Source organism: Podarcis muralis, chromosome 6 (genome assembly GCF_964188315.1).
Source record: "Podarcis muralis chromosome 6, rPodMur119.hap1.1, whole genome shotgun sequence".
In the NCBI taxonomy this organism is placed as follows: domain Eukaryota; kingdom Metazoa; phylum Chordata; class Lepidosauria; order Squamata; family Lacertidae; genus Podarcis; species Podarcis muralis.
In genome coordinates, this window is record NC_135660.1 from 90,733,174 (window position 1) to 90,746,736 (window position 13,563).

Here is a 13,563-nt window from a genome sequence, read left to right on the forward strand (position 1 = left end):
TTATGGAGAGATGAGAGGAAATCAATCTTCCTGCCCCACAACTGAACTGACGCGCTGGGGAGTAATTCAGAGGCATTTTTACTTGTTTCAGGGTGGATGCAAATACACTTATCCTTTCCCAGTCATCAGAGGCATCTGAAGTCTTTGCACCCCCAGAATTGAATGCACCAGAGCCAGGGTAGATCCGTTCTGAAATTGCCCCTCACAACAATGTTGTCAAATGTTATCTTCCCTCCTAGCTCAGAGAAAACCTTTTCTGCCAATCTGGCTGGTAGCTGTGCAATCACAAATTCTCCTCTCCCCCTCTGCCCCCCCCCCTCCACAGTCCTCAGAGCAGTTTTGCCATTTGCTACAAACTTCAGTTTTCCTTTAAATAAAATATGTCTATTAAAATTAAAAGCAGGCAAGTCTGCTGGCAGAACGGAGGCAAAAATAAAGACTGAAATGCAACCAGTAAGTTCTGGACACTAATCGACGGCTGGGGGGGGGGGAGAGAACTGCGCCAAAGCCCCTACAGAATGATGGGACCATGAAGGTAGGTCCCATTTCTCAAGATCTTTCCTGCAAATTATAATGTGCAATGCTGGATTTTCTAAGGAAATGAGCAACCCAAGCTCATTTGCTGCTCATAATCAGGTGGCGTGGAGGGGAGGATAAACTGTCTGGAATAGTCAACGATAATTAGTGCTTGCTGCAGTTTGTGTGCATAAGCTTTAACAGGGCACGGTTGATCTGTTTAACTAGCAAGGACTTGGCCTTTACAAAGGGATGCTGGTCCTCATATAACACTTTGAGTGATCACTATGGACATTTATAACTGCTAGTTAGCCAGGCAAGACATCGTGGTCCAGGCATCCTGGTGTGGCTGGTAGCGTGTCCTCTCAGGTCTGTGCTGAAAAAGCACCTCTCTCTGAGCTCTTGCACCAGCTGGGGGAGGCGCCTGCCATATGAGGCATGCACAGAGCACATGTAAAGGAGGCATGCACAGCCAAAGAGCTCCCCTCCCTGCCACAAGATGCGTGTGCTGCACAGAGCATGTAGCGGTTTGAGCACACCTGCCAGAATGGAATGTGCATGGATTTGGCTCCGATTGCAAAAGCTAACTCGGGGCCGCAGTGCTTGCATGCTCTTGGCCGCAGGAGCTTCCTCCCCCGGAGGCCGCTTGCCAACTTTGCACCTCCGCGAAGCGAAACCTGCGACAGTCCCCGCTTGGCTGACCCTGTCTGCGCGTCTCTGCAGCCTGCAGCCACGTCCCTGGGAAATGCGAGACTCCTAGACACAAGGCGGCTTCTTTTGGCCGGCAGCTGCTCTGCTTTTCAGACATGCTGCCCCCTCCCCCAAGCGCAGCGAGGCAGGCTCGCTGGGCTTTCCGGCGGTAGGAAAGTGGCAACGCTCGCCTGGCGCGCGTCACGTGTGAACGCTGCCCCGCGAGGGCTAAAGGTGCAAGGACTTGCGAAATCCAAGTTCTGCGCCGAGCCGCAGGAAACTCGCGCAAAGGTCCCTTCGCCCAAGTTCCCCTGCCCTGCCATTGCTGCGGAGTGACTCCAAATCGCTGGCGTAAAGAGGAAGGCGCGCATCTTCCGCAGGAGGGACCTTGCGGAGGAGATGCTCTCTTTTCTCCCACCCGCAATCAGGAACGTGCCCGGCGCAGGGGGAGTCTAGCCCCCGATCTGGAGGCGATCAGGCCGGCTTGGCCCGGAAAGGCGCCCCAACCCCGGCCCGCAGAGGGCCCCCATCTGTGTCTGTGCGCGCTCCGGCTCGGCGAGGGAGCTGCAGCCGGGCGCGCCGTCGGTGCTGCAGCGAATGGAGCATCCGCCGCCTCCTGCCGGTACCGCGAAGGCGCATCCAGGCTCCCCCGATCGTCCCTGCTGTGCACCGGGAAATGCGTTGGGGGGGGGGAGTTAAGGCGATCGCTTCCGGTTCTTTCCCACCCCCCGTGTCCGCAACCGCGATCGCGCTTACCGGCCATTGTCCCGTAGACCATCTGCGTCCAGGGCTGGTCCTTGAGCCCTCGGAAGGCGGTGTTGGGGATCCTTTCCATGATGCCCTCGTAGAAGATGCGGCGCACCGCTTCCTGCTCGGAAGGGTGAAACTCCCTGATGCAGACGCCCTTTTTCTGGTCCTCGCCGTCGGGCGCGGGGCTCGGCGGAGGGGGCTGCGGCTGCAGCTGCGGCCCCGCGGCGGGCGATCCGGATCCGGCCCGAGAGGAAGGCCACATCTGAGCGGACGAGGAGACGAGCAAGCTCTCCTTTTTGGCTCCTGAAATCGAGTCATGATCTTCCGCCACTATCTTAGTCTCACAAACCATTTTGGGAGACAGACAATGCATGCAAACCGGCCGAGGAGGGGGGGAAAGGGGGGCTTAGGAAATGTCGGATGGGGTGGGGGGGAGAAAAGGAAAAGGGGGGAGAAAAAAAGGGGGGGAGAAGCTTGCCTGCCAAGAGGCTGCTCTACGATCGCAGCTTTTTTTAATGGTGCGGAGGCGGCGGTGGCGAAGGGAGAAAGGAGCTCCGCCGCATTTTGGAGAAGTATTTATAATGCAGCAGAGCCGCTTGCAGCTTGCAAGGGGGTCTTTCCCCCCCCCCCCCGGTCCTAGCGCCCTTTCCCCATTGGTTGGCTCGTTGGCTGGCTGGTGGGGCCGGGGGCGTGTCGGGCAGGGGGAAACGCCTCCTCTCCCGGTGCTCTTGGTGGCAAATTACTACAGGCTTCGTTGCCCCCCCCACTTTGATGTCACCTTTCAGCGCTCCGAGTTTCCTGCTGAGCCTTACAGAAATCCTGTGCCAAACTGTTAGATGTGGCGCCTCGCTGGGGGCGAAGAAGGCGACTGACTTCGCTTGCCCGGGTGGGGGGGGAAGGCGGGAAGGCTCGGGGGGCGGGTCGAGGGGGGCTGCAACTTGCTGTGTTTCCACTTAAAACGACACTCGAGCAAGGGAAAAGGGAATCTAGGAACAGAATGCTGCAAACGAACTGCATTTTTCATTTCAGCGCGAGGACATGCATGTATATGCCTGCGCGACTTTTGGATTCCGTGAACGAGGGGGAGACAATTTATTCGAATGCACGCTTCAGATATAAATCAGATCCGCAGCCGTTTTTTTTTTTTTTTGCAAATTTTTTGCTTTGAAATAATTTCCTGCCGTGGGGATATAAAAGATACATTTGTGGTATTCCAGAGCGGATAGTGGCGCTCTGCAGGTGTGGTTTGACTACTTCTTTTTATTATTATTATTAAAGATTTTCTTGTTTTACAGAAGTATGTGTAATGTCTCTCGTATTTTTTCCGTGTAACATTTTTTACAAATCAGTTTCATTTGTTGAGACATTGGGGGGGGGGAGATGGGGGGATCGGGTGGCGATGTTTCTCTTTTGCTTAATGTATGTAGGGTTTGGTCTCAGCGTTTGGTGGTGGGACTACTTCTAAAGCCCACCACCACTGATCATCGGCCACGCTAGCAACATCTGGAGCTGCCCCTGGGCCAGACTCCACATGCAGCAAATCCCTCCCCCGCGCGCGCCCTTGACTAGCCCGGATCCGTTCGCGTCCACTTGGTTAAGTTAATCCATCTAAGGTGAGCGCGCGAGATCCTCGTCTGAAAGGTTCCTTTAGGATCCGCGCCCCTCTTGAGGCGATGATGAATCCCACCCCCGTGGGGTTCCCACGAGTGAAAGTGACAGCGCCTATTCTCTTCCGCGGAGACTCCGATCCCAGCTGCTCTCCTCCGGCTCCGCGGTGATTGGATGAGTCATTCACCACTGCGGTAGTTCAGAAGGGGCTGTTAACGCTTTCCTGCGCTTGTGCGCAAAAACCCCCGGGGCTCGTCGCTGCTGCGCAAGGCTCCAGAGAGCCGGGGGGGAGGCAGACCAGGAGACCCTCTCCGCGCGCGGCGAAGGCGGGGGGCGGGTTGTTTTCTTTATTTTATAAAAGGTTACCATAGAGCCTTTCTTTCTCCTCTATGCCCAGCAGAAACCTCGCCGGGTCACCCGTTTTTGGAGAGCCCGAGACCTTTGCGAGCCCAAAGGCACAGGGGCGAAGCGAAGCTCGCGTCTCCCTTTGTCTCCTCAGGAAACGCATCCCGGACCCTCGCCCGCCCGAAACCAGCTCTCCAAGGCGCGGGCTTTCTGTCTTTGCGCTCCCGGGAGCGAAATAAGAAAAGGCTCCTCTTCCTCGCCCGCTTTTTCCCCTCGCTCGGGAACCCATTTCTCCGCTCCCGTGGGGTGGCGGGGTCACCAGCAGGCGAGCTGCGGGTGGAAAGGGCGCGGGGAGAGCGAGGCGACGCGGAGTTGCGCGGACCGGCCTCCTCCGCGCGCCTGCTTTCCCTCAGAGGCTGCGGAAAAACACTCGGCGGCCGGTCAGCTCTTAGTACATGGAGGGGGGGCGCCGAGCGGAATCTCCTCCTTTCCCTCAGGCAGCGCCCCACAGCCCGGGCAGCGCCGCCGAGCCGCCCCCTGTAACTTTCCTTCCAGCGTCCTTTGGGACAAAAATCGCCAGCAAGGAAGGGGCGACTCCTCCGGGATTCACGGAGGAGGCAAGGAGGGTCTCTTCCCCGCCGCTTTGCCTGCGCCTTCCTTTCCCAGGCGCCCCCCTCCTCTAGTATGTGGCCCACTTTATCTCTGCCGCAAAATCCAGCGGCAAAGCGTCGCCCCCCTCCCCAGGACTGTACCACTCCGGGTGACGCAGGGGTGCCAGCCTGAATAAAATATAGGGGGGGGCTGAGCAAGGTAAGCCCCACCCCGCGCTATCGACCACAAGACGCTCCATTCGAATGGCGATGCCCATCGATTTGGGGGGGAAGGGGCGGCAGCCCCCTCAAATATTTTATGGGGGGGCGCGAAGTGACCTCGACCCCTAGGAGTTGGCTCCTATGAGCGCGTCCGAAAAAAGGCCCAGCCCCCTGGAAGCCCAACCTGTCGCCTGCTTGAACCGGCTTTTATTTCTGCTGCAGGTATCGCTGCGCTGGGGAGTCTCCCCCCGTCCAGCTCCCTCCTGCAGCTGACAGGCCAAGGCGCATGCGCAGCTTTGGTGGGGGTCCCGAGCCCCGCCGCCTGCCTAGAGAGGATGCGGCGCTGCCGCGGGAGAAGGCGTGGAGTGGGGAGGGCGCCCTCCCCACTCCACGCCCTCTCTTCCCCGCCCGCGTCCTGCCGGCCGAGCCTACTTCTTTGCGGAGGAGCGGCAGAAAGCCGCCTCCTCCCGGGCGGGGAGCATGCGCCTTGGCGGGGGGGGCGCTGCCAAGATGCTTGTTGTTGGTTAGTCGTTGAGTCGTGTCTGACTCTTCGTGACCCCATGGAGCAGAGCACGCCAGGCACTCCTGTCTCCCACTCAGTGGCGTAGCGTGGGGGGTGCAGGGGGGGCCGGCCGCACCGGGTGCAACATCTGGGGTTAGGGCAAATCCACAGGTTAGGGGGCGCAAATCCACGGGTTAGGGGGCGCAAATTACTTGCCTTGCCCCGGGTGCTAACAACCCACGCTACGCCACTGCTTCCACTGCCTCCCGCAGTTTGGTCAGACTCATGCTGGTAGCGTCGAGAAAACTGTCCAACCATCTCGTCCTCTCTCGTCCCCTTCTCCTTGTGCCCTCCATCCTTCCCAACATCATGGAAACATCATGGGACTCTCAAGAGTCTCCTCCAGCACCACAATTCAAAAGCATCAATCTTTCGGTGATCAGATCCCATGGACTGCATAGAACAAAGCTATCCATTCTGAAGGAAATCAGCCCTGAGTGCTCACTGGAAGGACAGATCCTGAAGCTGAGGCTGCAATACTTTGGCCATCCCATGAGAAGAGAAGACTCCCTGGAAAAGACCCTGATGGGGTCACAAAGAGTCAGACACAACTAAACAACAACAAAAAGGGCTAGTGATTACGGTGGTACCTCGAGTTACAGACACTTCAGGTTACAGACGTTTCAGGTTACAGACCCCGCTAACACAGAAATAGTACCTTGTGTTAAGAACTTTGCTTCAGGATGAGAACAGAAATCGGGCGGCGGCAGCGGGAGGCCCCATTAGCTAAAGTGGTGCTTCAGGTTAAGAACAGTTTCAGGTTAAGAACAGACCTCCAGAACGAATTAAGTTCTTAACCCGAGGTACCACTGTACAACTACAGTACTCTCCTCTCTTTCTTTCTCTTATGCTTCTCCTTTGATAATGCTTGTGCTGTCCTATCAGACATGGACTACCATGTTTTGGATGTGGAAGAGTAAGGATGACAGCTTCCTCTTAACTCTTGGCGACATCCACTGTGCGTCTGCTTGCAAGCAAGCTTTGGGGTTTTTTTAGTACAAAGTGCGCTCAGGGCCGAGTTTGCCTATGCCTGTCCTAGGGGGCCAAGGTCCCTTCAGCACCCCACCTCCAGTCAATTATTTGAGGGGGCCGGGCCTCCCCAAAGTTGATGGGCCAATGATGTGACTGTGCTGCTTCTTGTGATTGATTATGCAGGGCGGGGCTTATCTGCCCCCTGTGGGGATGTTCAGGGTGCCAGGAGAGGATATATTGTTTATTAAGCAAGTTCCTTTACTTAGCAGACAGAGTGCATTCCCCTTTACACGGTGGATAGCTGGTTGCAGGCTCGTTTGAGCCTCTCACTATTATACAGTTCAATCTGTCTCAGATTGAATTGTGAGTTCCTGGTAAGTTCCCTTGAATCCCTTGAATAAAGACACCATATTCTTATTCAGAGTTAATAAAAGAAGTTTACTCACATCAGTTCACAGTTGGATTCCTGGAGGCAGGCTTAGTTACAAATATGTATATGTGGGTCTACCCCATATGGAGGAATAATCCCAGTGCTTCTGCTAGCTGAAAAGCAAGCAGAGCATTCCTAGCTAAAAAGCTGGTCAAACGTAGAGGGAATTCCCAAAAGAGAGAGTGCTTCATGCCTCATCTTTTTGTTACCTGGACAGGTAAAATCACACCCACCTGCTATCACATGCAAAAGGAAGGATGTTCCTTTTTAAAAAATAATTTTTATTAGTTTTTTTAACATATCATTTTCAACAGTAATTAAACATACTTTTACATCTTATTCAAATTTTTGACTTCCATCAATCCTGTCTGAAAATTTTCCAATCTAATCTCTCGGTCTGCATTTCTTATCTTCCCTGTTACATTTCAAACTCATAACCAATATCTCTGTCTTTTTCTACTCTGTAACACTCTGTATATTTCTCCTTCTTGTAGTCCTACTAGCGTAATTTGTTGATTACAGTTGCTCTTCAAATAATTCATATACTTCTTCCAATCTTCTGTAAATCACTGGTCCTGCAGGTTTCGAATCCTTCCTGTCATTTTGTCCAATTCTGCATAGTCCATTAATTTCGTCTGCCATTCTTCTTCCGTCAGAATTTCTTCTTGTTTCCATTTCTGGGCTAACAATACTCTTGCCGCAGTTGTTGCATATAAAAACAATTTAACACCTTGCCTATTAATGTCCTGACCTATAATACCAAGTAAAAATGCTTCTGGTTTTTAAAAAAATGTATATTTCAACAAAAGGAAGGATGCTCCAGCCAGGAGGAACAGGAAGTTTCGACTGGCTGGACCACACATTCCCTCGCATGTCTTCTCTAGCATTTCAAGGAATGTTGTACTTGACTGCTCCTCGTGGATCACATACCCCCCCCCCCAATATTTTATTCACGCTGGCACCCCTTGATATAGACGGGTATATCTGCCCTCTCAGCCAACACGGTAACAATTGGATCAGTAGTAATTCCTAATGAATCCCTATTTATTTTACTTCTTTAAAAAATGAAAGCCATTCATAACTATTCCCTAAGGGTCCTGCCTTCCATGCAGCTGTTCTAACTGGTTGATCTTTATAAATAAAAAAAAGAAAAGAAAATATGATGACTGACCGCACGACTGTGAGGCAGGTGCAGAAACTTGACACAAATAGGTGTAGTTCTTGATTATTACTGTATTTTTCGCTCTATAGGATGCACCGGACCATAGGAGGGGGAGAACAGGAAAAAAATAATTATCCCCCTCTCTGCTCAGCGCCCCTTCAGCGAAGTGGCAGGAGAAACGGAACCCCTTCCATTTCTCCTCCCGCTTCGCTGAAGGGGCGCTGCGCAGAGAGGGGAAACTGTGTAGCGCCTCTCCAGCGAAGCGAAGCCTGGAGAGCAAGAGGGATCGGTGTGCACCAACCCCTCTCGCTCTCCAGGCTTCAGGCGGCTATCCGCAACCCTTCGGAGTGCAGCGGGAACTCCTGATGCGCTCTGAAGGCTTGTGGATAGCTGCCTGAAGCCCCCAGAGCGCAGCCTTTGAAGCCTCCGCAGAGCGGCGGGGTGAAGGCACCCCGCTGCCCTGTGGAGGCTTTGTGCAGCCATCCCCAAGCTAGAACAGCAAGACGGAGCGCTGCGCAGCGCTCCATCTCCCTGTTCTGGCTTTGGGATTAGCCGTGCAGCCTGCATTCGCTCTATAGGACGCACACACATTTCCCCTTCATTTTTGGAGGGGGAAAAGTGCGTCCTATAGAGCGAAAAATACGGTATTTTTTAAATGCAAGAAGCTCTTCGCTGTTTATTTTTTAACTCAGATCACCTGAAATCCAAGTCCAGGGTGTCTAACAAGCCAGTGTGGCGTAATGCTTAAGAGTGTTGGGCTATGACCTGGGAGACCAGGGTTCGAATCTCCACTCAGCCATGAAGCTCCCTGGGTGACCATCTCTTAGCCAAACAAGCTTGTTGTGAGGATGAAATGGGGAGGAGGGGAACTGCGTAACCACTTTGGAAGATAAATGTACTAAATAAGAGTTATTTTGGCTGAAATCTGGGACTGCCTCCAGCCCCCTTGATTAGGAACAAATTAGGATCACGCTAGCAGGATTTTCCAACAGTATGATTTTTCAAAACAGTATTCCAAGTTCTGTAGTTACCAGTGTGAGAAATGGTCACATTAGTCTGTTGCTGCAAAAGCAATAAAGTCTTGTGTCACCTGAAAGACTAACAAATATATCGTTGCAAACGTTTACGTTGCAGTAAATTAGTTAGTTTTTAAGTTGCCACAGGCCTCTGTGTTGTAAGTTTTTAAATACTGCTTCTGCTAAGACTTCAGCCCTGTATAGCCTTTGAATTCATCCAGAGCGTTGTGCTTGCAGGTTGAAATTTATCAAAAATTCAAAATATCAGCATCCAAAGTTTTTTTTGCCTTTCATTGCATGTCAGGTATTTCCCCTGGTCTGATGCTTATTAAACAGTATAATCGTCGTTCTGCAGATTACTTAATTTGCATAGTTTATGCAAATCAATGGAAACATTTATTTCGTCTTCCTTTCAAACTATTCTAGTTATAACCATAGCCCACCCTGATCATTAGTGCTACCCTGGAAATGTTTTTCCACTTACCGTAATTCTGCTGGTATAATATCACTAGCATATAATGGAGCCCTTGAAAGTGGCTTTGATTTATTGACATCAAATTCAATGACATCAAATGTGTTGTTGAGTTGTTGTTCTGGGAGTGTATTCCTTCCAAGCCAACGGAGGTGTGTCCCAGTTTTGACTGTTGCAAAGAAGTCTGGAAACAGGAAACGAGATGTCTTGAAGATCTCATGCAGCTTTGTGAGATAACCATCCGCCTAGTCCTCTTATCACTTCCTGAGGTGGAGGGAAGGTTGTGCACACACTAGCCTGGTGTAGATTGGACTGCTCTTTGATGGAAGGGCAAATATCACTCTTTAATAACTCCTTGGTGTTCTTTGGTTTGGGACAACTGCTATGAAATTAAGACTGAGGCTCCCTTTAAGGAGCCCATGGCAGAGTCAGAGGACTGTTAAGAGAGCAGTGCCCACAGAGAACACAAGCCTTGCAGACCTTAAAAGTTTGTCCTTCTGATTTGAGGCAAGAGTTTATTTTGGAAGCGGGATAGGAGGAGGGGGAGAAGGAGGAGTTTGGACTTGATATCCCACCTTTCACTCCCCTTAGGGCAGGGGTCAGCAAACTTTTTCAGCAGGGGGCTGGTCCACTGTCCCTCAGACCTTGTGGGGGGGCTAGACCAGTGTTCCCCAACCTTGGGCCTCCAGCTGTCTTTGGGCTACAACTCCCATCATCCCTCGCTAGCAAGACCAGTGGTCAAGGATGATGGGAATTGTAGTCCAAAAACAGCTGGAGGCCCAAGGTTGGGGAACACTGGGGTAGACTATATTTCACAATTGCACTCAACTAAAGTCTCTAATTTTCTCTCTGCTATCTCTTCTCTTATGTCACTTCCTCTAACTGAATCTCAACGAAACATAATTCCGGCCTCTCAGTGATCTTACTCTTCACTCTCCTACGCATGCACGCAACTGGTGGTGTGATTTCGATATTTCCCTTCCCTAAAAGAGCCAAACTATGTTTTGTGGCAAAAGTGCAAAAGGCACTGAACAGGGCCAGCTCAAGACATTTTGCTGCCTGAGGCGAACCAGAAAACGGTGTGTGTCCCCCCCCCCCCCCGGGAATTGTAGTTTGTTAAGGGGGCTGGATAGGGAATATTAGGCTCAGAGACCAAATGCAGCCCTCCAAACCTCTCTGTTGGGGTTTAGACCATCCTGCTATGCACCCTCCTTGAGGTGGGTTTTTTTTTGGTTTTTTTATAATAATAATAATATAATAATAATTTATTATTTGTACCCCACCCATCTGGCTGGGTTTCCCCAGCCACTCCACAAAGCTTCCACAAAGACCAAAAATACACTAAGATGTCACACATTAAAAACTTCCCTGAACAGGGCTGCCTTAAGATGTCTTCTGAATGTCAGGTAGTTGTTTATCTCTTTGACATCTGATGGCAGGGCATTCCACAGGGTGGGCGCCACAACTTCTCGCAGTGAGGGAACCACCAGAAGGCCCTCAGCACTGGTCCTCAGCGTCCGGGCAGAACAATGGGGGTGGAGACGCTCCTTCAGGTCTACTGGGCCGAGGCCATTTAGGGCTTTAAAGGTCAACACCAACACTTTGAATTGTGCTCGGAAATGTACTGGGAGCCAATGTAGGTCTTCCAAGACTGGTGTTATGTGGTCTCGGCGGCCGCCCCCAGTCACCAGTCTAGCTGCCGCATTTTTACTGACTGTAATGTGTCTGTGGGTGGAGAGAGGGAACTGTGATGGTGATAGGGTGCTCATCTCACCTCCCTTCCTTGGCCCCCCCTTTCCATTCCACCAACTGACCTCTCTCTCGCCTTTGCACCATGGCATACCTGTTAAGTTGTGGGTGAACATATCAGATGACACAGCGATTCTTCAAACAGCTCTTGTTTATTCAGAGGCCAGAACAGAACTGAACTGAAGGGTTCAGCCAGCCTGCTTATATAGAGCTCCAGTACAATGTAACTGTCACAATTTTCTAAAACTATCCAATCACTGAACGTCACTTTCGATCCCTTCTTGGCATAATTATCTACAGTATCCCCCTGCTGGCCCAGGGTGAGAACTTCAGTACATAACAATACCGGCTGGAGATGGGCGCTGCTCTCTTGCAAAGCTGTGAGCTTGCCTGTCTGGGACAACTGCACATGCAGCACAGCTCTTGCGCGGGACTCTGTGGCTTAGTGGTTTCATAGGGCTATGGAAAGAAAGATGCTGTGAAATGGGGAGGATAAATGCTGTGGGGAAACAAAGGGGTGAACTGGGAAAGAAAATAGGGAGGGGAGGAAAGGGAAAGCAGCAGAGGGACAGCGAGTGGTGGCAATGGGGGGGGGTACAGTGGAGGAGAAGGAGGAGGCAACAGCCATAAAGTGCAGGGTGCCCTCCACACAGGTTGAATGTGCTGCCCCTCCCAGCTTTCCGAAGCAGACCACCTTGAGGCAACTGCCTCACCTTGCCTCATGGCCTGTAAGGGATCTTTGGGGTAGGAAACCAGCAAATTCCCCAACTTCAGTCCTGTTCTGGGCCCTACAATTTAAGAAGGATATTGACAAACTGGAACGTGTGCAGAGGAAGGCAACCAGGATGATCAAGGGTCTGGAAACCAAGCCTGATGAGGAACGGTTGAAGGAGCTGGGTATGTTTAGCCTTGAAAAGAGGAGACTGAGAGGAGATATGATAGCCATCTTCAAATATCTCAACGGCTGTCCCATGGAAGATGGAGGATGGGTAGGACTCCAACCAATGGCTTCAAGTTACAAGAAAGGTGATTCTGGCTAAATATGAGGAAGAGTTTTCTGACAGAGCTATTTGACAGTGGAACGGACTCCCTTGGGAGGTTGTGGATTTCCCTTCCTTTTTAAGCAGAGGTCATGGATGCTTGCATTCTAGGGGGTTGGACTAGATGACCCTCAGGCCCCCTTCCAACTCTACAACTCTGATTTTATGAAGCTGCTTTCCAGAGTTGCTTATCACCCAACTCTGTGCCTGGATAGCTCAGTTAGTTAGAGCATGGTGCTGATAATGCCAAGGTTGGAGGTTTGATCCCCGTATGGGACAGCTGCATATTCCTGCCTTGCAGGGGGTTGGACTAGATGATCCTCAGGGTCCCTTCTAACTCTATGATTCTATGATTCATCCTTTCTTGCTTACAGATATTCACATTCTTTTTAAGGATGTTAGAATCATAGAATCATAGAGTTGGAATAGACCACAAGGGCCATCGAGTCCAACCCCCTGCCAAGCAGGAAACACCATCAGAGCACTCCTGACATAGGGTTGTCAAGCCTCTGCTTAAAGACCTCCAAAGAAGGAGACTCCACCACACTCCTTGGCAGCAAATTCCACTGTCGAACAGCTCTTACTGTCAGGAAGTTCTTCCTAATCTTTAGGTGGAATCTTCTTTCTTGTAGTTTGGATCCATTGCTCCGTGTCCGCTTCTCTGGAGCAGCAGAAAACAACCTTTCTCCCTCCTCTATATGACATCCTTTTATATATTTGAACATGGCTATCATATCACCCCTTAACCTCCTCTTCTCCAGGCTAAACATGCCCAGCTCCCTTAGCCGTTCCTCATGTTAATGTTTAAGTTAAATTTTATAAGAATTGTGATTTGGAAAACCGTTAAAAGGATATGCAATGAAATTCAACCAAGCGGAATGACGAAGTCACTTAACAAAGTTAATAAGTCTAAGTTTCAATAAGGCTATGATTTATGTTTGTCTTATGTGTTTGTTTGTTTATAATATTGTGAAAACCAATTTAAAAATTGGGGGGGGGGGGGGGAGATACAAATATTCACATTTTCCATCACCATTCGTGATTACACATGTCGTTGTTTTTAGGGGGGGTGACAAAATGTGAATTACATCCCAGCCAGGGGCAAATTGTTCTTCACTCATTAACCCACTTCAGTTAAATGGACAACAGATAGCATAATTATAGGGACTTCGGACTCTCTCAGAAGCCAGGCTTATATTCCACTAGAATGTGGGTGTAGAACAGCGAGTACATTGTTAGAAGTGTTGAAAAGCTTTGACGGGCAGCCCGCAAAGTTGTGGTGCTGGGCGATGCCGCGCTTTTCACCACGCCTTGGAATGCAAGAGATACTTGATACCTTGTCGGGAAAGGGATATGGCTTTTTATTTAAGACAGAGATTGCTAGAAGAATGTCGACTGGCTTGGATGAAACAGCATCCCACTTAATGTCATCTGCCATT

General features: G+C 50.9%; 1 protein-coding gene across 4 annotated transcripts in view; it reads right to left on the reverse strand.

Annotated features, from left to right (window-relative positions):
- The window catches only part of NAT8L (N-acetyltransferase 8 like), a 51,754-nt gene extending 47,531 nt beyond the window's left edge, over positions 1 to 4,223 (reverse strand). For 2 of the 4 annotated variants that reach the window (XR_013393316.1, XR_013393315.1), the window contains exon 1: positions 1,963 to 4,222. Coding sequence is in view for 2 of the 4 variants with exons in the window: in XM_077930715.1 (XP_077786841.1) it covers positions 1,963 to 2,329 (367 nt within the window). In the remaining 2 variants the exon portion in view is untranslated. Of the gene's footprint in view, positions 1 to 1,962 lie in introns of all 4 variants that reach the window. The other 2 variants (XM_077930715.1, XM_077930714.1) reach the window with 2 other exon arrangements.
- Between the last annotated feature and the right edge of the window lie 9,340 nt (positions 4,224 to 13,563).